This window comes from Scomber japonicus, chromosome 11 (genome assembly GCF_027409825.1).
Source record: "Scomber japonicus isolate fScoJap1 chromosome 11, fScoJap1.pri, whole genome shotgun sequence".
NCBI lineage: Eukaryota > Metazoa > Chordata > Actinopteri > Scombriformes > Scombridae > Scomber > Scomber japonicus.
The window spans coordinates 25,747,956-25,775,815 of NC_070588.1; the positions used below are offsets into that span (position 1 = coordinate 25,747,956).

At 38.8% G+C, this 27,860-nt stretch overlaps 1 protein-coding gene across 1 annotated transcript in view; it reads right to left on the reverse strand.

Annotated features, from left to right (window-relative positions):
• Window positions 1-9,502: 9,502 nt before the first annotated feature.
• The window catches only part of ahr1b (aryl hydrocarbon receptor 1b), a 37,660-nt gene continuing 19,302 nt past the window's right edge, over window positions 9,503-27,860 (reverse strand). Inside the window, exons 3-11 of the mRNA XM_053328224.1 lie at window positions 23,688-23,797; window positions 19,036-19,125; window positions 17,452-17,584; window positions 15,023-15,156; window positions 14,665-14,867; window positions 14,461-14,570; window positions 13,051-13,192; window positions 11,206-12,778; window positions 9,503-9,652 (exon numbers count right to left, since the gene is read on the reverse strand). Of these exons, the coding sequence (XP_053184199.1) occupies window positions 9,503-9,652; window positions 11,206-12,778; window positions 13,051-13,192; window positions 14,461-14,570; window positions 14,665-14,867; window positions 15,023-15,156; window positions 17,452-17,584; window positions 19,036-19,125; window positions 23,688-23,797 (2,645 nt within the window). The remainder of the gene's footprint in view (window positions 9,653-11,205; window positions 12,779-13,050; window positions 13,193-14,460; window positions 14,571-14,664; window positions 14,868-15,022; window positions 15,157-17,451; window positions 17,585-19,035; window positions 19,126-23,687; window positions 23,798-27,860) is intronic.

A 27,860-nucleotide genomic window follows, 5' to 3' on the forward strand; every position in this document is an offset into this window, starting at 1 on the left:
AATCAGGTTCACAGGTAGAGAGACCGGTATGACATGTAACAAAGGTTCGTGACCAGGATCAGACAGCAGTGATGTAACACATGTCCAACTAAAGTCACATTTAATCACAACACTTTGCAGACAAAATAATATTAACATGTTTTTATATTTATTGGTAGTAGTTATTTATTAGAATGGTCTTGAAAAATATTAGAAATGCCTGTTTTGTCTCAGCTGACTGGAGTGCTGGATTGACATTAGCAGGCTACCGTACTAATGGAGACAGAGTAAACTAAGTGCTGTAGACGTCATGGACAGGCAGTGTGTCTCAAACACAGATTTTGCAGGGCAATAAACAAGCATCTGAAGTGATTACCTGTCAGAACTGTGTGGGTATATAGAGAATGTGTGTTAATTGACATCTCCGTTACTCTCCTGTTAGGGCATGGTACATTATGTTTCTTTTCAATTCCTCACACTCAGCCCAGAACAATTTAGTGGGTGTTACCAGTAAAAATACTGGTTTAAATGGGAGAGGGGAGATTAGCATGCATGCAGCATTGGCTGTTGAGCTGATCCAACAGACCTTCCTTCTTTAAAAGAACAAACCCACTTTCTAAATCAGTGTATTACCTGAAGTGAACCACAGAGGGAGACTCAGACCACTGATTACAAATGATTATTTACATATATTTAGCCAACAGTTGACGTATATTCATCTGTACCTTGAACTCACCTTAGTACAATGACTGAGTATATGTACTGTACATTGTTTCCGTGTACAGAATAAACAGGTTATATCTGGACACTGATGTAACCATAAGCGCCTGGTGCTTTTCTGCCACCTGATAAAAAAAGGGCTGAGTGTGAAAGGTGGTGCAAGTTCTTCTCTTTGGGAGGACAGAGAAGGCACAAAGCTTCCTCTTGACTAATTACACACAAATCATTGTGCTTCTGGTGTCCACATTGAATACATCATTCAAACATTATTTGTAGGTTGGAAAAAAGTATGTGAACCCCCAGGCTAATGTCAAACATCAATGAAAGCTAATTGGAGCCAGGAGTCCAATCAATGAAATGAGATTGGAGGTGTGTCTAGGCTGGAGCCCATGAGAGTGGATGTCAACCAAAGTGTCTGTACATCAGTCCTTGTCCCACATATTGAGTATGTCCTTCATATCCAACAACTCATAGGTTCCGAGGGGGTCCTCACTGCCCGGGCGCTGTGACCGATTCTTCATACGGCCTCCCCACACCGCATCAAGAACACAAACGATTCATTCAAATCTTGTTAATATTGCCAAATGTTTAAGCACTTCATATCATACTGCAATTAAATATATTAACCTTGAAAGGCCCAGGACACCAGACTATATGACTACCTGTGTGCTAGTCAGTAATGATAATAATAATAATTCACAAACCCACAGACACAGGTATCAGTGTTGTAATATGGTCTCTTCAGAGCATCCATGGAGACTTGGCTGGGGTGGTAGTCCTATGCGATTACAGTTTACAGTTTACCCAAAGTAACATACCTCTGAGAGCCAACAGAAGCAGGGGTCTATATATGTACACGTCTTGCCTGTGGACCAACCAAGCAGTGTTAAAACAGACATTTGTAAGAGTATTTAATCATTCATTGCATTTAATATTTTAATGCATAAGTATTGCATACTATTATGACATCTTAGCTTAGCCTAGTGATTAGTAACTGATGTAAGAGTAGAATGCTGCAACAAGCTTATGCAAAATCTTACAGTGCGCATAGCAGCTGGATTCATTTTTTAAATTGATCAGTCCAGTCTGGTTAATGATCAGCTAAATAATCAACCAGCTGATTGATTAGCTATTTTAACAGTACCCTGTCCTTATGATAGAGTGTGACCTTGTGATTGTAATTACATAATGTATAAATGTGATCAGTCCACATACAGATTTAAGAATTAAATCATTATTTATTCATGCAATATATTGGCACAGTACTTTGTTGTATATAGGCAGAATATAATAGAAAACAGTCAAAGAGTGAGATAATATAATAATTATAATGAAACATTTTATTTGTATAGCATAGTTCATATACGTGCAACTTAAAATGTTTCTCATCAATAAAATCCAAAGGATAAAACACATGAGACAAATGAAAGGCAACGCTTAAAAGAAATCAGATCAAATTAAAAACAGAAACTAAAACACAGTAAAACACAAAGAGCCCATAAACAGTTACGAGTAGAGGACAACAAACTTCATGAAAGCAAGCCTAATTTTTAAGGTTGTATTTGAAGCTATGTGCCATGTATGATGTCCTGACCTCCTCTGGGAGGCTTTTCCAGATGCGTGGGGGTATGACACAAACAGCAGCATCACTGTATCTCTTAGTTCTGGTCTAGGAAACCACAGACTAAGGATCTCAGGGGTCTAGGAGGGGTATACCTCGCCTGCATGTCAGAACTGTAATCTATCATGTGAGTGCTGTTGTGCCTTAGGGCTAGAGTGTATGTGGTTTGGTTAGTTCATGTACAGTAATAGACCCTTTTCATTTTGACTTGTCAGAGCAGGAAAAACAGGCAGAATGAATAATGACAGCTCAGGTCAGCAGGCACAATACCAGGACCCCTGAAACTAAAGCAGCTTTTGAAGGAATTCAGTTATGATCCACAAAAATAACACAAAGAATCATCTCACCCCACTTGTAGTTTTCAAATAAGATATAAAAACTGATATGCCCCAGCAAACAGAATGTTTCTCTGTGGGCCTCTTTGGTGCCTCTTTATTTTCTCTGCGTCTGTGTCCCATGAAAACCACAGTGTGGCCATAACAGGCTCAGAATGATGATTCACTTGTCCCAGGCAGCAGTTCCTTCTCAGAAAGACTCTAATTGGCCGGTCATTATCGAAATATGTCTGCAGTCTCTGCAGCCAACTCAGCCCAATATCTCCACTCTGAACTTTGTATCTATAACTATGTCCTTTAGGCACACTTGGATGCATTGCCTCTTTTTCTTTGTTTGATAAAAATGAGGCTGGATGTGTCTTTGCATAAACATGGAGAGCTTCAGGGGCCCCCCACCCCGCCCCACCCCAACCCCCTCCGCCCACCATCCGACCTCACCCTGGAAATATGCTGCCACGCTCCCACGAGATTCAAAGTGACATTTCCACTGCCTCTTTCTGACGTTCGTCTCTAAGCCTTTGTACTCATTTCAGCTATTATTGGCTTCATCTCGCAAAATAATGATGCAAGATCAAATCTCCCATGGCTATATGTCAAATATAAATCCAGAGTTGCTAATAAAAGGATTACACATGCATGTTGAGTTCTTCTCTGCCCTCCCATCCCTCTGCCCTCCTTCATCTGGCTTGATTTTTTTTTCAATAATGTAGCAGAAGTGATGTCACTGAACCTCAAGGCGATAGGATGAGATTAAAACTAGACAGCATTCACAGAAAACAAAGTATCACTTTAGCATCACTGATTCAATGCTCTAATTGAAGGCAGATGATTAATACTGCAACAGAAGAGCTACATTCGGCTCTCATGTTGCAGTTTGTTGAGATTTTTGAGATTAGTGATAAATCAGGGATTCTGTAAATCAGCACACTTTATTAGCAAATCTTTCATGTGTCACTGAAACCCATGTGTTAAAGTTTAGAAACCGTTCAATAAAAAATTTAAATATAAAAATATTAATAATGGTATTTTTGCTGATGGGAAAAATATGGGAGAAAATGTGAATAATTTTGTCACATAGTCATTTCTGAGAAAGAGGGCAAAGATTGTATATAAAATATCTCTACACCTTTAGGGGGCAGCTAAGAATAGAGAGATGACAGGAAGTGAAAGAAGAGATAGGCAATGGCATGTCTCACTCAGACACAAACCAGGGATGCTGCAGTTCATGGCTAGCCCCTTAGCTTCTCAGCCACAAGGGAATCCCCAATTAAAACAAGTGAACAATTTCACACTGTTAAATCAATTAATACCATAAGTAATCTTTAAACAGTTGGTAATACTTTAAATATCTACTAATGGGGACTAAGGGGCTAGAAGTGTTAGAGGTATGACAGTGAGTGCTCGCAACATTTTGACATGTGTCGTCCAGCTCTTCACTCTGAAAGGAAGAAATCTGACAGTTGAGGAAACACAGGACTTTGGGACTCTTGTATCTAGAGGTAAGCAGGATCAGCTGCACCCAGTCTCCGCTTTCATTTTCAATCGTGATTTGACATAAAGGAATCCCCTGTAGCTCATCTTTTGTTGCAATGCAGCAATGAGATGAAGAATCCTGTTTGTGTGGGAGGAGGAAATGTTTACAAGAGTGCAAGACCACATTGAGACTGCTTGTCCTCTCTCACCTACTCATGTTGCCACTGCTCCCCTCTCGCAGCCTTTCGATCACAAAGCATTACAGTCAAGTCTGTAGGCAGTGTCGGCAAAGTCGGGCCCACTCAAACGTAGAGATGCAGGACTGTGTGTAAAATGAAAGTAAAAGGCTCAACAGCTCCAAGCTATTTTCCAAAGAAAACAATGTAGTGAATATAAGGTACTTTGTTTCCTGACAGTTGTCTCCTGTAGTTTTATTTCTTTTGGAACTACAGCAACATGGAAGAAGTTATAACAAAAGTGGCTAAATATACAATATCTATTGTTAGGTGGTATGGGCAGGCAACATGATTGTGAGACACATTTGTCTAAAGATTAAAAGTTAAACCTTTCTGTTAAACACATGAATGAATGCACAGCAGAGCAGGTGAACCCAAAAAAAAGGATCTTTTTCCTCAATGTGCAGGCAAAAACAACAAAAACAAGGACAATGCCGAACAGGTCAGAATGGTCAAGAACAAACCTGACAAGACAACTCAACAAAGACCAAGCACTGAATACACAAAGGATAATTACAGACGAGAGACAGGTGAGTGAAACAAGACACAGGTCAAACACAAGAAGTAAAGATAACAGAAACACTATTTCGAAATAAAATGGGAACACCAACAAACAGATAGTCCTGGCAGGATAGGATACTTTGTCTCTGTGAGCAAGCTCATTAATTTAATTAACTGATTTTGATTCAACACTTTGTTAATGCTGTTATGACAGAGCCAATAGTCTCCTTATGTCAGTGTTAGAATTAAACTACAACCTTACCTATGGCACTGGTATTTTTTTTTTTTTTTTGATGTGGTGAAGTTTCAACATGTTGATCGGATCAGATTATATGCAACATAATCCAGATGTCATATAGAGTGGGGAAAAAAGCTGAGGGACAGACCCGGTAATCGGAAGTATATTTAAAAGGCTTCCAACCAGCTTGGAAAAGTTAACAGCGCTTCTATAGTGGAACTAGCATTGACTTTATTTGATGCACTGCTTTAGGGAATCAGACAGCAGCATACATGACGGTGAATGATTGATTACTAGCTTTAGTTCCAGGAAGTGAACCGACCAGTCTATCATGCTCTCAAATGGCTCTATTACAGTTATTGGGCATTGGGGAGGCATGACCTGATGAGGCTATGCTATCAAGCTTACGTGAGTCTCAGCTACAGCAGTGTTTAGCTACATCTTTTCCCATAGATAACACATGGTACTACAGCCAAAACTTTTGGCCAACAAAATGTCTTGGCTACATTTTTATCAGCACTAAACACAACAGAGGACAATTTCCTCTGAATTGTCTTTTGAGCAGTATTGAGGTATTCTTAAGTTACTGGTAGACTCAGGCCATCAGGGTTTTGAGTGTTTTACCGTCATTGGGGTTATCAAAGGGTCTCAGTCACTACTTAAATGCCCAGCAATGATACTGTCAAACAAAATGCTAATTATCAAGTGCAGGTGTACTTCACCTACAGAAACCAGAGGTGGTAATTTTTTCACACTGAGACTTTAGCTACTGTGTGGAGGAAAAGTGAAGTTAGGAGAAGACTATCAGACAACACACTGCTGAGATTCATGGATCACACAGTGCAGTCTGGATCACTGTGAATGAAAAGTGTTAAGGGTGGATGTAGTATCAAGGGATTGCGTGAAGTTGAAAAAGATGATAATGTATCTATCTGCTGCTTTCAACTATTAAAGAGTAAAACTAAGTGAAGGTTGCGCTGCCAAGTTCTTAATTAACTGTCTTATGTGTGGAAAAAGTGTATAAAAACACCATCAAGTTTGATGACTAGCTGCAACTCTTTACTGTTTCTATTCCTATAATGGAAGTCAGTCACTGAGAGATAATAGACAAAGATTACCTTGTTTCCAACCTCATTGTGAACAATATTAAGCTGATATCTCTGTTGAACAAACATACCTGCAACGAGTAGCAACACATCCCAAATCGACCTACAGCTGATCAGCTAAATCCTGTTGATATGGACAGCCTAGTTTCCAAATGCAAACTTTGATAGATATCTTAGAACAGGATATCACAAGATACTGGCAGGAAAACATGCATTTCTGCATTTCCTGAATGGAATAGTGAATTACTAGCGCCCTCTAGCAGCAGTAAGTGTAAACTGGTGGAAAATGACAGGGTGTTAATCATAAGTCACCAACCCTGCACCTGGAGAGCTATTGCCCTGCACGTTTTAGGTATTTCCCCACTGTAACACAATCATTGCTAAAATGTAGCTTGTTATCAAGCAGCTGAAGCTGGCCAAGGGCTTGATAATGAGTTAATAATTAGAATCAGGTGATTATAAATTGTACTGACATCCCTTTCTGTACTCTCTGTTGACCATCTTCTGGATTGTTCCTTAGTTATTAGCTGGTGCAATGGTTTTGTTTATCAACAGTAATTATGAAGACATCTCAGACTTAATGTGGCAATGATTTATTGATGTTAAAATGCTACATATAGCACCTTTACATGTCAGGGGTCCACAGTAAGGAGTCACTGACAAAGGTTGGAAACCCCTGCTGTTTACTGTCCAAGTGAATACAAAACTGGAGGGCTCAGAGAGGGAAAAACATATAACTGGTCAGAGTTATATGCTTGCAAGATGTTTGTGTTTTTCACTGTGGTCGCAGAATTCCTTTATTTCAAAAGGAAGAAAAGAATACAATTGAAACAAGCAGTCAAAAGACACGGGTCAAATCTGCAACATCTACACCTTATCCTGTTAGCATGTTAAAGTTACTGTGGATAAGCAAAAGACAAAATTAAACTCTCCAACATTATATTTAACAAGTCTCGGTAGTATGGCACCATTTTCAGGCTGTCATAGGGTCCAGTGGTTTTTTTGTGTGTGATGAGAATACTATTTACAATTTTTAAAAAAGAACAAAAAAAAGTAACGTGATGAAAATAGTGCTTGAAACTAGTGACTTGACGTAAAACTATGTACATACCTGTATTTGTCAAAGCTTGTTTGCCTTTTATATACAGTACACATTTTTTTTCACATTGTTAATAAGTCACATCAATCATATTAAATAAAGCAAACATTTCTGCTGTAGAAAAAAAAGGGAAAAGAAACTAGTCAATTTGAATGACATGTAACCACGTGTGTCTCACATTTCAACATAAAACATAGAACAATAATATTAATACCAATAGTAATGACATTATTTGAACAATTAAATTGAAATCTCTTTTCAGCATCTCTCCTTGATGAAATAAGTCTACTCTGTATCATTTTTCCAGTAATTTTACTATATACAAGAAACATTCAGAACTGTATCCATCCAGTAGAGATCTCTTTTTTTAATACTCACATTTGGTTTTTCAGTGATTGCCTTTCTGTAACTGCTCCAAGATCTTGTGTAGACCTGAAATGAATGACCTGATATCATCCTGTTACCTACCACTGGGTCAATGTAATACTTGAAAGTGTGACATTTTGGGGAAATAGGTTATTTTTATTACTTAGATGACAAGTCAGGTGAGAAGATTGATATAATTTTTATTTCTATACATCTAGTATCTGTTTCAATCTTCACTTCTTAACCCCCTTAGGATTTCCCAAAATGTCAGACTTTTCCTTTTTTTTCCTCGGGTTTGATTGTACTGTAATGGGTCTGGATTCACTGATTCCCTCAGGAAAAAAGAGTACAACCACTGCTTAGCGAAAGGATGACAAAGCATTTTCTTTTCTTTTCTTTTTTTTTGTAGGAGAGAATGTCTCACACACCGACTCCAAAAAACAATCAAGAACGCTTACTTGATGTAGGACATGAATAAATACAGAAAATTAAGTGACTTCTAATCAAGTCAGTTAAACGTTTAACACTGCCCCGACCCACCACCCCCTCCAAAAAAAAAAGAAGAAAAAAAAAAACTCCAGAGGTCGAAGATGATCAACATAATCAACAACAAAAATATGAATAATTCAAGTGGAAAAAGATTTTTTAAAATGATGACACTAATAGTTATAGAGAAGTGTTTGTGCTTGTGAGGACATTAACCCATCACCTGAAATGTACCTCAAAATAAGAATTTTTAAAACATGCAACCTGGTCTTTTCTTTTTTTTTGCACCAGTAGTTGCAAAAATAAACAAACAAACAAAACAAAACAGGGTCTGTAGTTTTTATAACCCCAGTATCCCTGACTACAGATCTGCATTAAATGGGTGCTTGAAATAAAGTGCAGGATATTTCTAGCCATAATTTCCATATTCTATACTTTTTTTCAAAAACACATATGGTTTAATCTCATTGTTGATGAGTACAACTGTTCAACAAAGAAATCGCTGACCATTGAAAGATTACATTCTTGTTTCATAACTGAAAACTATTAACGGTGCTGATGTCCCGTTGACTGCCAGTACCAAAAAACCTGTAATCCCGCTAGAGTTGCACTAACGGGGATGGAGTGTGTGTTTGTTCAGAAACATAGTGAATCAAACAGTCCTAACTGTGAAACCAATTTATCTTTTAAAATCAGGAAATATGGGATGAAATGTTAATAAACAAGACTGAGAATTGCATTCGATGCTTGGTCCAAACCCTCTCCCTTCTGCTACATTCATGGAGTGCAGACAACAACTTGTGTTTTCACCTCAATTCGTCTGCAACTCCAACTTTGTTTAGATATCTCTTCCTTATGTCATCTAGCTTTCTCTCTCTTCACAATGTACACAATTAAAGAAAACCTGAATGAAATGACAGAAAACATCTTTGTTGTTTCATATTTAAATACTGAATAACTGGTATTGAAAATGCCCCCCACCCCCCCAAAAAATGGTATTGAACTATCATTAATTGCATTTTATCTGAACACTGATGTATAAAACTTGTGTTAACCTCTCTGTATTCCTTAAAATAAACTCAACAGAGCACTCTTGACTGCATTATTGTAAACAAAGGACTCATATGATAATATGACTTGAAATACAACACAGTGATCCTCCTCCCATAAAAACAAAACAAAACAAACAAAATCACAAAAAGAAAAAAAAAAGAAAGAAAGAAAAACTTATAGGCCTACGTTTATTCAGCTTTGCTTGTTGTCTTATCTAGATGTATAAGGCTGGTCCAGTCATTGTGTGTTTCTGGCCATTAACAGTACATGACTATTCCCGGTCAGCTGGTCAGAGGTAGAAGCCAGTGGCTGGTGGATCGGGGAGGCTGGACAAAGTCTCAGGGCCTGGCATCTGGACTGTAGGGGGTGCTGCTCCATTCCCATTAGGCAGAGCGCAACCACTTGGGTAAGTACTGGTCAGGATGCAGCCGTTCTCCATCTGCACAAGTCAAGATGACATTATGAATACAGAGACCTGGAAATTATGTAACATAGAGGAAAAAGCAGCAAAAATAGACTATATTCCTATTCTTAGGTTTCTATCCTGTTTTGGCAAATCTCCTATATTGGCATATCAGACATATAACAGACTAACAGATGTGTAATCATTATTTTAAATGATGTTCATGGATGTATATATATGGATGTATATATACAGTATGTATGTATATATATACATAGTAATATATAACCTTTGAAATGACTTGTACCTATTTTATGGTATAAAAATATGTCCTGTTTGTGCACAAGCTGTTCATTAGAAAGAGCAAATTAAGTAATTTATGTGCAGAAGCACTCAATAATGTAGTCCCTCATATATCCCAGAGGCTGTACGATTCAAATAAAATCATAATATATGACGCACAGTGATGATGAAGAATGATTATTCTTCAATACCCCATAAGAAAACACCAGTATACATCACAAAAATCTGTCACAATATTATTATTTGTTTTAGAAATGTTTCAAACTCTTACTCAATGAAAGTAATGTAGTCACCAGACTTGTATAGACAATTGAAATTAAGATATTTATAAAAAATATATAAAGAGTCAAAATATCTGTGTGGTACTGAGGTTGCACCTCTGCTTCATTTTATATCAAGTCAATTGAAGGATTCTGTGTTACGTAGCACAACAAGCAATCAAAGCTGTAATTGGAACTGCGTTATGTGCATGCACAGTGGTGTAATACTAGTTTAATTTTTTTTTTTTTGGACAAAATTGGAGCTCTACAGCATATAGGAATATGATATGCCAGACTATAGATGTATGTACAGTACCTGTAAGTAGGACGAGTTCATTGTTGGTTTGGCTCTGAGAGATTGTGATGACAATTAGACATGAGATTTGTTGATAATAAGAAAAATATAGAGAATTGCCTGTGAAGTATGTAAATGTGAACAGTGATGTAAATGAATTGATAATGTATCACAAGAAAGAGGATTATGATAAATCCTGTGGACAAGTGAAAATGATAGATGAGTCCTTCTGTGGGAAATATCAGCACAGTCTGCTCATTTGAACATGAGCTATAGCTAGATTTACCTGATTGGGTCAAAGATGGAAGTGTTCATGTAACCATTAGAGGAAAGATCATGTTGTGACTGAAATTAGAAATCATTGTATGTGTGTGTGCCACAAACACTGACACCAAATTTCACAACAATTGGTCATTCATTTTTGTTGGTTTTTAAATGGAAAGTCTGTAGATCACCCAAGTTATTAAGATTTGTCCTACAGGATCATGACTACCTGTGCTAAATTTCACGACATCTGATTGAAAAGTTATGAAGCTATTTCTCTGTAGACCATAGGGCTGGACTGATAAACTTACGGACCAATGCTACCCTAGTTCTAGTGTGACCAAATATGAGGAATGCCACTAAAAGCATGATCATAATAATGCATGGTGATGTAGTGAAGCTTTTTGAGAAATATTGAGAATTCAGTAACCAAACTACTTTTAGCTAGAAATGATTCAGTGCCTTACCTTACTGTGACTGGGGTCATGAGGGATCTCTGAGGTCATCATGCCATAATGGTCCAGCTGCCGGCAGGGTTTGCCTACTCCTAGGATCTGCTCCAGAGAGGCATTAGGGGGAGGACACTGTGACAGGCTGGAGATAACCTGAGCCAAAGGAACTGGGATCTGCTCCTGCGGCTGTTTGTGGCTCATTCCCTGGAAAGACGAATCTGCGGACTCTGCCCTGTGCTGTTGCCCATTGCTCCCGAACAAACCACTTCCACTAATAGTGTAATCCACATTGTCAATATCAGGCATGCTATAATCCATGCAAGAGTCTAGTGAGGTGTTTGTAAGGGGTTTTTGGCTGTTGTCAAGGCAAGGACCCAGACTCTCACTGAATCCATAGTCCTGCCACTGGGATTTTCCAGCTGGATGCTGTGTGCTGGAAACGCCACATAGTCCATTGAGGTTGGTTGCCTTCTGTTTGGCATGGCACTGCTGTGAGAGCTGGTTCCGCATCCTGGGTTTCTGATGCTGCTGAAGGTAGCTTTGATGGGTTGCCTTGCCATTGAAGACAGTCTGTTGTGAGTTAAAGTGTCCCTGTTGTATCCCTACATTGGTTAGAATGTCTTGGGCTGTCCATTGTCCATTGGAGATAGATTGAGTGTGCCCTAACAGCTCTCCATTAACTGATGTGTTAGCCAAATGGTCACTCTGCTGGCCCCACTCATGCGCGACTTTACCTGTTCGCATGTTGAGGTGCTGTTGCATCTGCTGGGACAGCTGGACAATGGGAGCCTGCCCCACCAGAGGAGGCTTATGGTGAGGAAACTGCATTTGCACATTAGTGTCAGAGGTCGGATTACTATCAGGTAGTGACACTGTTGTGGCTGCCGCTAAGGCATTACTGGGAGGCACCTGTCTTCCGTGATCTGTGGAATCAGTCTTTCCCTCAATTGAGTCATAGATATAAGAAAGAATTTCGTCATTCGTTAGCAGATCATCCAAGGTGGGCACACGCTCAGGGTCTATTTCAACTCTGATCATCCGCTCATCCAGCAGCAGCAGCTCCAGATCCTCAGCACTCAGCCCCAGCCCTTCCAGAGCTCCAAATAACTCACCATTTGAGCAACCCCCTTCTTCCGAATCCACAACCCCATGGCCTTCCAGGGAAAGCGAGTCCAGAGTAGTCAGCAGTGGGTCAAAACTGCCTGACTCTGTAATGGTTGGACCTACCACACCATTGCTTGATGTGTCCCAGTTCCTATGCAGGCTGGAGGGTTCAGAGTCAGAGAAGCTCATCTGGTCCCCAAAGAAGCTGCTATGAAATGACATTTTGGATTCCAGGGCGGGCTGGCAAACATACACTGACTCATCCTGACTCATAAGTGCCCCAAGAAGTGATCCAGGGTCCAGACCATCTCTTATCAGCCTCTCAGTCCGACTCTTTTTTGACTTACTGCCATTTTTCTCATGACTTCCATCTCTAAAGCCTGCAATGGGATGGTTGGACTGGTAGAGCAAGGCCTCACCTGTAGCATAGGTAAAGGGTAGATGCATGGAGCGCTTACGCAAATGTTCTCCTCCCTCTTCATCCCTGCAGAGGCATAAAACATGATCATTATCTGGAAACCTAATGGTGGCAATCAAAATTCCCAGTTTTTGCTTGGTGCATTTTTCATGTGTCAAATAACTGGGGTTTTAGGGTCTGCAATCTATTGATGGTAAATTGCAAAATTCTCTGCATAAACCAGGTTAAACTTAACTTGGTTTATTCACTTAACTTATAACTTCAATTTTGAAATACAGATGTGTAGTATATTTATGTAAGGCACATATATTTTATTGGTTTACAACATAAAAACATACAAAAGAGGCCTCTGGGTGGCAATGATGTAGTCTGGTTTGCCGTTCTTGTACACCAGCCTGGCATTGGCCTGGACCCACTTCCAACGATTCTCCTTGGTAAGGAGCCTGAACACAGTCAGACCACTCTCTCCAGTCTTCATCACTACAAATACAGAATACACACACACAACACAGAAGAATAATTAGCTAACTATTATAGTATATCATATACTATATATACTGTACAGAATAAACTGCAGTGTTTTAAGTCAACAGAACACAAAAAAATCAACATAATACAAAATTCAAAACACGTTCACAAAACAGAAAACCTTTCTCATCATTTGATTTGTTCAATGTTGTGCATCCATTTTGCATCCATTGATTGTATTATGAAGTCTGGTATCTCATGGCCATTGCAAGGCCATGTAGTGTTTGTTTTTTCTCTCGTTCTTGATCTTGCATGTTGCTCTACACTGACCCTTTAATTGCATTGAGCAGAGTATCATATCTGACCTCTGAACTGCTTACCCTCAAACTGTGAGTGCTGTATATGGATCATCTCTCATGCTTTGCTCATACAGTGGATTTGCAGACCCCATCCTCTTCTCTGGCAACTCTATAGCTTTGCTCAATCTGCCCCGTAATCCAACAGGATTACTTGCAAAAGCTGTCTGAACTCTCTGACCAGGTTCAACCAGTCCTTTTTTTGACAGGACTAAATCTAAAATAGCAGATAGCATGTTTCTGGTACTATATTGGCAGGTAAATGTCAAAGATGGATGGATTCATTTGCATAATAGAACAGTTTGAAACTACTCAACAACCATCTATTTTTGCCACTTTAAAACTGTGTGTAACTGTGTAGCTATGCAGCTTGCCTATTTTGCCCGTTACACTCTTAAAATGGAAAAGTATATCAATTATTGAACTGCCACTTGTGAAACAGCTATGTAATCCTTAGAGAGGTTTTCATCATATCACATTTTCTCTATTCTGCACTTAAACAAAATCCTTAGATACATTGATAGAGTCTTTTTTTCTACTGCTGTCCAATAAAGTTTGTCAAATGCCAAAGAAACACAGAATGTGTATAAAGGGAGTCTTACAATGATCCTCAAGAAGCTATTTGGAGCTATCTGTAGTTTGTTTTAAATTAATTGACATGGACCAGTAAACCACGAAATACCAGTATAATCAAACAGATGTGGACCATCGAGAAAAGGGTCTTTCATGACTTCCTTTGTTTTCAAATTGATGTGGGTGAAGGCCAAACTCTACATGATAAATTATGTCCACTTCCACTTGAAAGGCAATCTCATTATCAGCAAGCCTCAGGGCCGATGTGAATTATTTATTAATTGCTATAACATTTACAGCAAAATAACTTTCTGTAAAAAAAAAATAATAATAAATGGAGATTGAACTTACTTCTGACATGGTTCTCTGCACAGTACAACATATCTGCTGCATGGATGAACTGATAACCAGATCCTCGTACCCGCAGTTCAGCCTCTGTGTACCCCAACACTATCTTCCCCCTGTACAAAAAGACAATAATTTCCAAATCAGGACAATTCACAAGGCTCAATAAGACATGTATGGAGTGTGCATGTTGAATGCCAGTTTCATTACTTTGCATCACAGGCTAAGGGCGTGAAGTCCAGCTTGTGTTTGGTTCTGAAAATCATGTTCTTGGTCCTGATCTCCAGGATGGATGGAGGCTGCAGAGGAGTGGCAATGGTGAAAAGGGCAAGCTGCGGCGGCACCTTTCCTCCGTTATCTTGCCGATGGTTCTGTCCGTGCAGAAACTTCAGCCTGCCCTGGATGTTTAAAGCCTGTGGAGTAAGGAAGAGAATTAGTGTTGGGGGATCTCATGGGAAAGGTAGTACAAGATTGTAAAAACAGCTCTACACTGACATCTGCTAACAGGTGAAGTCAAGTCTCATGTCTCCAGCTGTTTTTCTCTCTTTTGTTTAAACATGTAACCTACCAAGAAGCCGGAGGAGTTGTCCAGGAGGCAACGGAAGCGACACACAAAGTTTCTTTCTAGGAAGGATGAGTTCTCAGGGGGAAGCTGTTCAGGGTTGTAGGTGACCAAAGATGAGCTGCTGTCAGGTTCCATCTCTGTGGATAAAAATATGAGCTGATGTCAGGTCATTACAACCAACTCTCCCTGAACAAAGCTAAGTTTAAATCCACAATGTCTGGAATTGAAATGTGATTATAACAGAATCAGAATCAGCTTTATTGGCCAAGTATGTGTACATATACAAGGAATTTTACTTAGTGGCTTTCAATGTGCTTACACACAACAATCTCCAGAAAGATAGACAAGCACAACAAGCATAATAAGATTATTAGAAATAAACAAGCAAGTGGGTGAAAGATTAGATACATAAATATGGAAACAACAAATGGACAGCAGCATACAATTTCTATATACACAGGTGAAACCATTTCTGTAAACAGGATACAAATAGAGCAAAGGTGTGATGAGTGCAAAGAGTGCTGGAATAATATTGAATGATGTTATTTTACATCATACAGTAGTTAGTAATGTGCTGCTCAAATACACAGTAAGGAATGAAATGTATACATGTTGTTGGACATTATGTTTTTATTATGTATTTTTATGATTTTTTTATAGCATAAAACTATTCTGATAAGTAAAATGTTTGCATATCACTGTATACAACGCATCACTAAGCAACTGCAACTTTGTCCAGTTTAGTACAAAACTAGACCTAGGCTAGAAAACACAGTTTTTAAGTTTGTCTTAGGTACTACCTATTTGCAACAGAGTTACATCATTATGATTGTTCTGTGGCGTTTGTGATCTTTCAGCAAGCTTTCTGTTACAAAAAGTGGAGCAGGTAGACCCAAATGCACAAGATTGAAGCCAGGGCTACAGAAAAAGGTTTATTTCCTTAGACTTAAATACAAACCAAACTAATCAAACAACAGAGAACAGGTGGAAGAATACAAGGGCAGGCTGAGAGCTGATTGGCTAGGGAAAACGCAAGGAGCAGAGCAGGGCTAATGAGGAAAGTACAGTGCAGGTGAGAAGAGGAACACACAAGGAAAACACATACAAACTGAAAATCAAAACCCAGGAAACACATTTACAAGACCCAAGTATAAATAGACATGATGTATCATACTATTCTAGTCACTTATGGGGGAAGCTTCAATACAAAAAGCTACCAATTAAGTCAGTGGCACTGATGATTTAGTACATTCAGTTCAACTTGTGGATTCTGTGTTAATGATCTGTGTGTACATGTGGCAACTCTGCAGTCATTGCCTTTTATCTTTAAGCTACACCAAAACAAAGTAGTGTGTCTCAATGTCTGGCAAACCCTTTTTAAACTGCAATGTCTAGATAAAGTCACAAGTGGGAACTCAAGTGAGAACATTGGCCTGGCATCATGCTGCCCTTTGTATTTATTCTTGACCTGCATGTTAATGTTGTCTCATATCATCAGCAGCCCTCCATTGTAGCAAATGCCCTTATGTAATGATGCCCGGAGCAGCTTAACACACCAAATGACAACATTCGTGGCCCTTAAAGGGGGAACTGTCAACAGGAGTGGGTTAGATGTGTCAGAGCTGCGGGTCTTAGCTTTAACACATTGCTCAGAACCAAAGCACACAGACATAAGCATCTTAAAACCCAAATGCAGATCTGGAACCACTTCACCTCATAAGCCACAGTGAAGATTACAGGGTCATGTGACCTGACCTGAGGATGGTCTTATAGCTTAATGCCTAAACTGTGTGTACTTAACTGTCTGATATTGATGTCCAAATGTGTATTCGCACACTGACTGTGGGCTGCAATGTACGGAAGAGTATTAGGGCTACTGTGGAAAAAGAAAAGTGAGTTCCGACTTTTTTCTCAGAATTCTGAGTTTAAAGTCAGAAATTTGACTTTTTTCCTCAGAATTCTGACTTTTTTCTCAGAAATCTGAGATTAAAGCACTTTTTTTCCCCACAGTGGCTCTAATCCTCTTCCGTAGCAATGGAAGTACAGAACAGTACTGATTTTTTTACTTGACATAATAGGACTGTAGTGTCTTCTTAGAATTATTTCTGCTTATTTTGATTTGACTTTTTTTTCCAAAACTGATGTGTAGGAATTATTACACATTCAATCAATATCTAAATTACCTGCAAGTGTTCTACAAAAGATGGTCCAATTTACAGTCTTTTTTTTTTATAAAATCCAATTCAGAAACACTATAAGGAGCCCATGTCAAAATAAACTTAAACCAAACTTCAACTAAACAACTTAAATCTCAACAAACAACATGCTTACAAAAATGGTAATTCCTTGTGTGTGTATTTAGTCCCACCTGGCTCTCACAGTTTTGTTGTCTTAATGAAACTAAACCTTAAGTAGGAAGAGAGAGTGATCACCTTGAGGCGAGTCTTGGCTACCAGCAGATGCAGTGGCAGGAGGAGGATTCAAAGCCCAGTGCAAGTTTCTCCTGAGCTCCTGTTGGTCCTCCGTATGGACCAGTTCATACACACTCTGGTGCATGACATCAGTCTGAAGAAAATAACGACAGGAGATGAAAATATTAGCTTATGCCAACATAGACAACTCCTGCAAGCTAACAGACACATACAGGATGTAGGCAAACATGTGACCCATGTTGCAGAACAATACAGACCAACTAAACAAAAGCCTATATCTCTGGAGGAAGTTAATTGCCAATACTTCACACTAGCTGGTTTGTTAGCCCTTTTTGCTAAGGAATTGCTAGATGGTCTTAGTAGGTAGTTGCTAAGTGATTATTAAGGTGTTTGGTGTGGTTGATAAGAGTTGCTATGGAGTAAATGAGGAGTAATTGCTTGTTGGTTGATACAGTGTTGCTAAGTGGTTGCTATGGTGTCTGAGGTGTTTCTTAAATGTTGTTAAATAGTTGGTACGGCATAACTAGATGGTCTTGGTAGACAGTTGCTGATGGTCTCCAGTGTGGTTGTTGGTGTTATTAAATAGTTGGTAAGGCATTACTAGATAGTCTTGGTAGACAGTTGCTGATGGTGTCCGGTGTGGTTGTAAGTGTTAGTTGGTAAGGCATTACTAGGTGGTTGCTAATGTGTTAGTGGATGTTCATGTACTGTTGTTAGATGGTTACTCAAGGGGTTAAGGGGTTTAGAGTGTTATTTTGTTTGCAGAAGTCAAGTAGATAGTGCCATTAGTAGTGGTTGTGGAGCAGTAGATGTAGCAGCAGTCATCACACAAGACCATTAGTGAGTGTGGCTGTAGCAGTGTGTTTGAAATTGCAGCTGTTATTAGAAAACTCTCTCTATAGTGTGAGTACACCCCTGAAATATTGTGCTCAAAAACAAATTTCACTTTTTTTTAATGCTGCCACAAGTCATAACACAGGTGCAGTCAGTTATCCCTGGAGGTGCAGTGTGTACTCTCAGTTGAGCTGTGATGCAGAGATGCGCTGCCCACCACAGCACACTGCTGTGATTTGTGGTTTCTACAAAAGGCCAAGCTATAAATAGGTCAGGTCTTTCGGGTGCTGTGTCTGTTTCTGAACCTCTGCACCATGCAGGGAATGGACCCATGAATCAACCAAGACCCGAGCTGCTCCCAGCAGATGTTGCACGCAAGCTGTAAAACTAGACTAATTTATCCACCAAAACATAGCTACTGGAAGTTTCATATGATAACATATACGGTATTAAGTTGCTTCATGCACCTGTCCATGTCTCCCTGTGTTCCTGACAATGTAAGCATATCTTTTGAACATACAGTAATCCCTTTTCAAGTGATGGTAATGACATGCATGTTTGGGGACTTGTGGCTGACAAGAGCAGCTAAGCTAGCACTAGTATTATTCTTATACCAGCTTATAGATCCAGGATACTACTAATCTGTTTCTAATCAATATCTGATTATGTTGTCATTGTTGATGAGTATTAAGTTGATTATTAGAGATGATTCAGCTTGTCAGACATATAACAAATGAACAACAACAATACCTGGTGGAAGCCCAAATAGTCCTGAATGGTGTGAGAGGAGTAGAAGATGGTCCCACTGGCAGTGATAACCAAGACAAAACCATTGAGAGCCTGTGGATCAAACACACAAAGGTTTAGGGTTAGAGTTTGGATTAGAGTTAGGGTTACAATGCAGCAAACATTGGCTCGCCAAAGAAAAGTATTTTCAGCAGACTTATACCACCACAAACAGTAATCTATCATCAGATATTTTAATAATGACTTCTTTTTGTGGTCATGACGTGGTAAGCACTAGCATTATCTGATCATTCTTTGGCATTATTTCTACATCGTAGAATGCTGCAATCATGTCGCTGGAAATGTTTCATCATGCTTTGCCCTCAACACACCAAACTGGTATTTCGCACTTCGGCAATGATGAGTCATGTGTGACCAACAGTGCATCTATTTTTGTTTGAGAAGGGAATATTCTTTCATTGTGTGTATTTGCCTTTCCTTTTCATTTCCTGGAGGAAGCAAGATGAAGTAATGTAAATAGGAGAACAGGACAGAAATGAACAGAACTCGGGTAATTGTTTGCTCAAGTTGTCACAGATGTCTGTGCCCATTACAGATAAAGGGGCACAATAACAAACTTAAGTCCAACAGTAAAACACAGAAGCTTATAGTGCAACATTATTAAACATAAAAAAGATATTTCAAATGAATTTTCTTGTTCTTTTCTGTGCTTGTGTCAATTATATTGACCTAATTTCTTCTAATTTTGTAAAGAGGAAAGTTCATCAAGTTCCATATATTTGTTAGTCATACTGTAGATGCAGTTGTTGCAGAGTTAATATTCAGGTTTGTAACGACCATTGAGATCCCAAGAGAAAATAAGAGATAGGGCAGTAAAGGAGGTAGGAAAGTAAAGCTACAACCATTCCTTAATTAATCAATTCATCAATACTCGTTAACACAAATATCCAATCAGCCAATTACATTGCAGCAACTCATGCATTTAGGCATGGTCAAGAAAACCCGCTGAAGTTCGAACTGAGCATCAGAATGGGGAAGAAAGGTGGGTGATTTAAATGACTTTGAACGTGGCATGATTGTTGGTGCCAGACTGGCCGGATTGAGTAATTCAGAAACTGCTAATCTGGGATTTTCATGCGCAACCATCTCTAGGGTTTACAGAGAATGGTACGAAAAAGAGAAAATATCCAGTGCTCAGGACCTTGTTGATGTCAGCGGTCAGCAGAGAATGGCCAGACTGTTACACTGATAGAGAGGTTACAATAACTCAAATAACTACTTGTTATAACCAAGGTATGCAGAAGACCATCTCTGAATACACAACATATTGAACTTTGGGCAGCAGACCACACTGTGTACCATTCCTGTCAGCTAAGAACAGGAAACTGAGGCTACAATTGGCACAGGATCACTAAAATTAAAAGATTGGAAAAACGTTGCCTGGTCTGATGAGTCTCGATTTCTGCTGCAACATGGTAGGGTCAGAAATGGGTAAAATATGAAAGCATGGATCCATCCTGCCTTGTATCAATGGTTCAGGCTGCTGGCGGTGGTGTCATGGTGTGGGTGATATTGTCTTGGCACACTTTGGGCCTCTTAGTATCAACTGAGCATCTTTTATCAGTAAATACCATAACCTACTTGAGTATTGTGGCCGACCATATGATCATCTACCAATCTTCTGATGGCTATTTCCAACAAGATAACGCCTCATGTCACAAGGCTCAAACCATCTCAAACTGGTTTCTTGGACACAACAATGAGTTTACTGGACTCAAATGCCAGATCACAGTCCAATAGGAAGATATGGTATGGTAATTTCACATCATGAAAGTGCAGCCGACAAGTCTGCGTGATGCTATCATGTCAATATGGACCAAAATCTCTGAGGACTGTTTCCAGCACCTTGTTGAATCTATACCATAAGAAATTAGGCTGTCCTGAAGACAAAAAGAGGATCCAATCCGGTGCTAGGAAGGTGTACCTAATAAATTGAATTGTGAGTGTATTTTCTGTCATTTTTCAATCATACAGAATGTTCTCTGGTTTCATCTTTTTCTGCTTTTCTTTGTCATGTAGCAGTAAATTCAAAAGTTTCAGGTTTTGGACTATTGGTCATACAAAACAAACCAACTCAAGATATCACTTTGTACTGAGAAATTGTGAATTGTTTTTTTTTTTACATTTTATAGACCAAACAATTCATCATGAAAATAATTGGCTGATCAATCGATCATGAAAATAATTGTTTATTGCAGCGCTAGAGTAAAGGAAAGGAAAAAAGGAGACAGAAAAAGGGGAAAAGAAGAATCATGTTAAGTTAAATGGAGCGCATTCATTGTTTCTCTTCAAAGGGGAACAGCTGGTCCAACATTTCCACCTCACTAAGCGCACATGTGCCCTCCCCCAGTACGGGAATGTTTCGTTAACAGACACACAACTGTCTACACAAACATTCGTACAAGCACAGTCATCTCTTTCCTAAATCAGCCCACAGGGTTTAGGGGATGAGTAATGCTGCAGACGCCGTGTTATTCTTTTTGATAATACACCCGTGATTCACCACAGTTATCTGCCACACTTCCTCCGGGGTAAACACAAACACCTAAATGTCACATAAACAACAGACAAACTGATGCCAAATTCTGTTTTAAGATGTGAATGTTTCTATTTTTCAGTCACTAAAACTACTCATCTTGAAAAATTAAAGCCTCTTATTTATTTTTTTCAGTTTTTTAAAATGTCAATGTTGCTAGTGAAACTTAATGTGATGTGAACTGCTGCGCAACTGCTATAAATGAGGCCATATCTTTTAATGCCAGATAGTCCACTCGTGTACTCATTAACCTCGCAGCTGCAAACGATTTCATTCAGGCACAAGAATGAGCAAGAGGAATGCGGTGACTTAGAAATTTTGGATTACAAAAATTAAACATTTAAAAAAAGAGGCCAACCTACATTTTGTGAAAACGCTTCTTAATGCATTTACAATGCAAGAGATGGGGGCCAAAATCTACAAGCCTCTTTCTGTGCAAAAATGTGACGTCAATATTAAATAAAGAAGATACTGTATCTCTCAATGTTTTTAAAGGACAAATACCTCCTTTTTTAGTTTATTTGTACTGCAGCTCAACAGAGAAACACCAAGAGGGAATTTAATGCTAAAAAGACTGTTGATGTGGTAGATATCCACTTGATATGACTAACTCAGACTACTGAAGCATCATTCAATATTCACTCACTGAAAGCACATTTGAAGGGAATCTTCAAAACTGTGAACCTGTCCTGTAAGTGACAACAAAAACTGTTGCTGTATATTCAAACATAAAACTCTTCAGTCCATGTTCAGATTCATCCCAGGCACAGTTTCAAGCAGTCGACTTGCTTGACTGAATAGTTCACTCATTTTTCATGCAGGTCACTACAAACAGTGCCAGATGATTTTTTGTCACTGTACATGTTACCCCTTGGATATATCATTGGGTAACACAACATCTCTTTTCACTGTTACACTGTAGATGCACAGTTATACCTCTCATGTAAGCCTCATGAACTAAACAATATAATCATACTGCATTCCTGTTTATCTGATATCAAGGACTGGATGGCAGCTAACATCTTACAATTTAATAGTAACGAAACAGAGGTTTTGATCTTTGGTCCAGAACACAAACTACAGATACAGTATTTGGTTCACTTACTAACAATGTTACATATGTGGCAAAGAACCTCAGGGAAACGTTTGATAGCTATTTATCCTTTGAGCAGAATACCAAGAATTTCATCCAAGTTTGTTTTTTATCAATTTAGAAATATCTCCACATAAGACACATGCTGACACAGAAAAGAGTGATTTGTTCTTTTATATCATCACATACCTGTTTAAACTTCCACTCAGTCTCACAATTGCAGTTTCTCCAGAAATAAACACCCAGATTATTAACTAAATCTCCAAGGTCCTGTCATATCAGTCACATTTTAGCATCACTGCACTGGTCGCCCATTAATTATAAAATACATTTTGAAATTACAATAATGACCTATAAGGTTATCTATGGTCTGGCTCCAGATTATATTAAATAACCCCTTACAGTCCAGCCAAAGCCTCTAAGATCAGCTGATGAAAAACTTTTAGCTGTTCGACCAACCAGAGCACAGCTTTCCCCTCACAGTGAGATCCACTGCAACCTTTAAGCCTTCTTAAACTCACTTTTGCAATATGGCTTAAACTTAATGATTTTCTTTTGTTGTGGTGTTTTGTTTAATTGTATTGTCATTATAATATTAGTTGTGTTTTTTTAGTATCATGGTCTTAGTATTTTAGTATTTTTTTTTTTTCATAGTAATGTTTTCACATATTTTGCACTTTTATGTGTTTTATATTCAATGTCATTTCTTACATTTGTATCTTATTTGTTTATATATGAACTTATTTATTTTACTTTGAGCTCAGTGCTGCTTGACAATTTCTGTATCTCATACAAGGGGGCTTACATTATTATTATTATTATTACCATTATTATTATTATTAGTAGTAGTAGTAGTAGTAGTATCATCAACAGTGTCCTTCAAAATAAAATAGAACAAACATAAAAGAGGTTTGAAACTGAATTTAAAATACTGCTGTTATTACTGTAAACTGTTGATTTACTGACCTGCAGCAAAAGTTCTCCTTCAGGAATCTTTTTGTCGGCCGCTCCTGCTGCTTTGCTGTCATCGTCATTCTCACCGGCTGTAGTCCCTCTGTTCCGATTGCTGAGGGTGACTGTAGAGAGGGGGAGACAGAGAAGTGGAGGGGGGTGGGAGAGGGTGGTATGGGAAGAGGTGGAGGTGGGGGAGAGGCAGACATGGTTTAGTCCTGTAATAATGTTTGCAAAGCACTGCTGTGACTGTCAGATTGCCTTATGCTTAGTACGCTAAAGATGCTGCATGCATGCCTGATCCCAGCTCATTAAACATTCATCACATGCAATCTAAAAGTCTGATTTTCAAATACAGACCTTTTATTTTGTCCAACTTGATTATGGTTGCCATGACATCATCACATCAGTACTGTTGCTGTTTCAGAAACTTTGGAGTCCTACCTTTGGAATACTGTGTGTTATTTGACTACTATGTATTCTTATGATTGACTGGACTCAGTCTTTGACGTCTTCCTCACTACTGTATATTTCCTCTCATTGTAAACAATGAAAAGGATTCAGCAACTATTTTGATAATTGATTAACTATTTAAGCATTTTTAAGCATAAATGCCAAACATGATCTAATATAACTTCTCAACTTTGAGGATTTGCTGATTTTTTAAAAATATTTTTTTGAGAGTAAACTAAATATCTTTGGGATATGGACAAAACTGGCAATTTGAAGAGCTCACTTTGGGGTTTAGGAAAATATGCGGTGCATTTTCTGACATTTATAGACCAAACAATTAATCAATTACTCAAAACATGTCTATTATACATAATATTGTATTATAATCAATACAATATTATGTACATTATTATATTCTATGTAATATGTCCTGCCCATACTGGCTTGCAAAGAGATCCCTTCCTAAAGCAATGTCAATGTTAGTAATGAGGAACAGAACCCACAGCTTTTGATTGTGGCAAAAATGCATTTCTGAGTTGAGCTGAGTTCAGTTATTAAATGATTATATTCATTTTTATGCCAGCAGGAAACTAGTTTGCAGTGCAGGCACAAAATGTAATATATGCAATAAAAACATGCACATTAAGAGCTGCTGCAAGACAGTAACAGAAAGAGGGACATTTGTACTGAAATGACTTTAACTTGGAAGGTTATCCACTTGGCGTGTCTAATTCAGACAGATGAAGCCTTGCATTAGGACTGAATTTTTTGACGTATGCTTCACATGTGTACCAAACACACTAAGAGGGCAGAGCTGCTGGGAGAAGAGCTTTCTGTCTTTCCCAAAGATGCTTTGTCGCCACATTGGGGCGAGATGAGGGGAAAGTTCCTTCAGGCGTCACTATATTTGCACTTTAGTGCTTGCTCTCAATCCCCCTCCCCCTTCCCCTCAACGCTCCTATCTAGCTTTACCCCTCCCCTGATCCCTCCCCCACTTGCTCATTGGCTGGTCGCTCCAGCTGTGGTCATCCTAATAGGATTCTCCTTTTTCCCAGCATGACATCATAACTTTTTTTTTTCTTTCCATATGAAACAGGCTGGGTGGTTAAATAAGTGGAGTGCCTGCTAAAAGAGAGAGATGTTGACCTGGGTTGATCTTACATTTAAAGCATAAATGATCAAACAGACAAGTTTATGTATGTTATATTTGTAGATGAAGCTTTTACTACAATATTCTGTGCAGCCTGAACAAGTGCAAACCTCCACAAACATCACACAGACATCAACAGAACTGAACACAGGGAGATTTGAGCATTTGTGCTATCCATGCATTTTTGACTACTAGTGGTTCTGTAGTGCAAACTACAGACTGCAGAGAGGGCTACCACATATATATATAAGATGTTTAATATTTAGTTGTTATACCAAAGCTTAAAGGTTTAACACATTTTGGCAGAAAGCACCATTGGTTTCTGGCTTCACCTTAATCCTTTTCCAAGAAGCAGGTTTACTCAGGTTATCTGTTAGCAGAGACGACCCGGAACTGTTATATCAGTCCCTGTTCCAGGTTTAAGATTAGAGATAACTTAGAAACTCAGGAACACTGGGATCAAAAAATAAGGCTTTGCAATTGTTCTGTTGTCCAGGAATGTCCCGGTTTCAAGCTGGGTGATTAAGAGATTTGTACATTGTTGTGTTTGTTTTGTTAAAAAAAAAAGAAAGCCGGCAGAGAATGTGTCACAGTTAATCATTTAGACAAACACTTTTATCGTTTGCTGAGGCGCTGTCCGTGGTGTTGAAAGGTACACTAGGTACCCACATATGTGCGCGTGCATGAGTGTGCGGTACTCTTGAGGGTCCCATTTTGAGGCTTTGAAAATATGATCACCTTAGTTGGACCCCAGTGATACACATAACACTATTTGGTAAGAAAGGTGGATTATATAAAAGAAATGTGCTTGTTTACAGCATGAAGATACCCTGAGGAGTTGTCATATGTCACGCCAGAAACAACAAACGTCGAGAGTAGAGCACAAATTGCCGAGGGAACAGGTAGCATGACAACGCAGAGGTTTTTTTTATTATGATCGGCAGCAGTTGTTTACTCCAGATGGTGAGATAAGTCATAATCACTGGATAATCATTTGATACCTTTAAACAATGAACTCATGCAATCATTATGATGAGACAGACTACTATTAACCTGTTAATGCTATGATGAATGTGTTATATAATAATATTTTATGTCATATTTAATTTGTAGCTCTTCTGCTGGTACAGCTGGACAACTGAGTGCAACCATCTACTTGATTCAACTGCATGATCAATTGGAGGCAGCGCAGAGTGGTGCAGCATCATTCTGATAGCCGATTCAGATATTTTGTCCCTGCAAAACATTGCACAGGTGTAACCAATAAACTGATCACTCTGTATGTTTCTTGTAATTGATTTAATTCATTTCTATTCACATCTGAGTTATTTTATGCCTACTCTTGCTGCCTTTTGTGCTCTTGTCTTATTGGATTTTGAAGCACTGACTTGCTGGATGTGTAGACTTTTAAGATGAATGCACATTTTATTGATGACAGTTCTAATAATGCATCATTTAACTCATTTATGTAAAGCAGTTACTTATTTTCTTTGTCTCATTTGACGGTGAATTGGATGCCTGTACAAAAAGCAGTTTGAAAACACGTATTTGAATATTTAATTGCATGTGTGACCATTTCCAAACACTCCAAACACTCAAAAAGTCAATATCTTATGAGATAATCAAAAGATCAATGAATGAATAATAAGTTGGGGCTAATATGATCAGAATCATCACCGTTATTATTGTTATTTCTATAACGTGAGATGATGAGCTCCGGTGATGTCATGAGAAAGAGAGCAGTGGTCAAGCACATTAATCTCTGACCCCTGTGGGAGCATCGTGCTGCGACCCGTGATGGCCTTTGACCCTTGAGGTGATATAGGACATGATTGGGTAACTGGGTTCTGGGTCAAATCTTTTGTTGTCTGCAAAGGGGGGGTTAACAAGGAGTCCATTTGTGGGGCAGGGTGGTGTTGGGAGTGTCAGACCAGACACAGGAGAGCATATGGGCTTTGAGTGGGGAGACCTGACGTAGCTTGTACCTTCACACGAGACAAGGCTTTGGTTGGACACCCCTGACCTTATTCCCAAACAGACATCTTGGATCAACCTCTTAAAGGGTTGCTGAGAACAATATGTGACATAATCCAGCATATTTGTGAGAAAGTGGCGTGAGCATTGCATCGCATATGGGGTGTAGCTTTGTTGTCAGACAATGAAACGTGGGAGCTTGAAGCTGGAAAACATATGAAAAAAGTCTAATGGTGAGGTGATGGCTCTGAAACGAATCGCAAAACAAAGAAAAACCACACAGAGCAGCCTCGGGCCCATCTGATTTGCGTGCCATATCGTAATCATGACGTCCTTGGCTTGATTACTGCCACAGTCCTTTGTTTCATGCTCTCTCTCTCTCTTTGTTTGCTGTCTGCCTCCAATATCAACTATCGAACATAAAAAGGCATTGACCATTTTGACCGTTGTGCTCAAACAATGAAGCAAATCGTTAATCAGCGGTTTGGATAATAGTTCAGATCATTTATCAAGCAAAACATACCACAAATTGGTTCAATCTTCACAAATGTCTTAATTTTTGACTATTTGGACATTAATGGGATTTGTTTAGACTATTTTGCAGCTGCAAT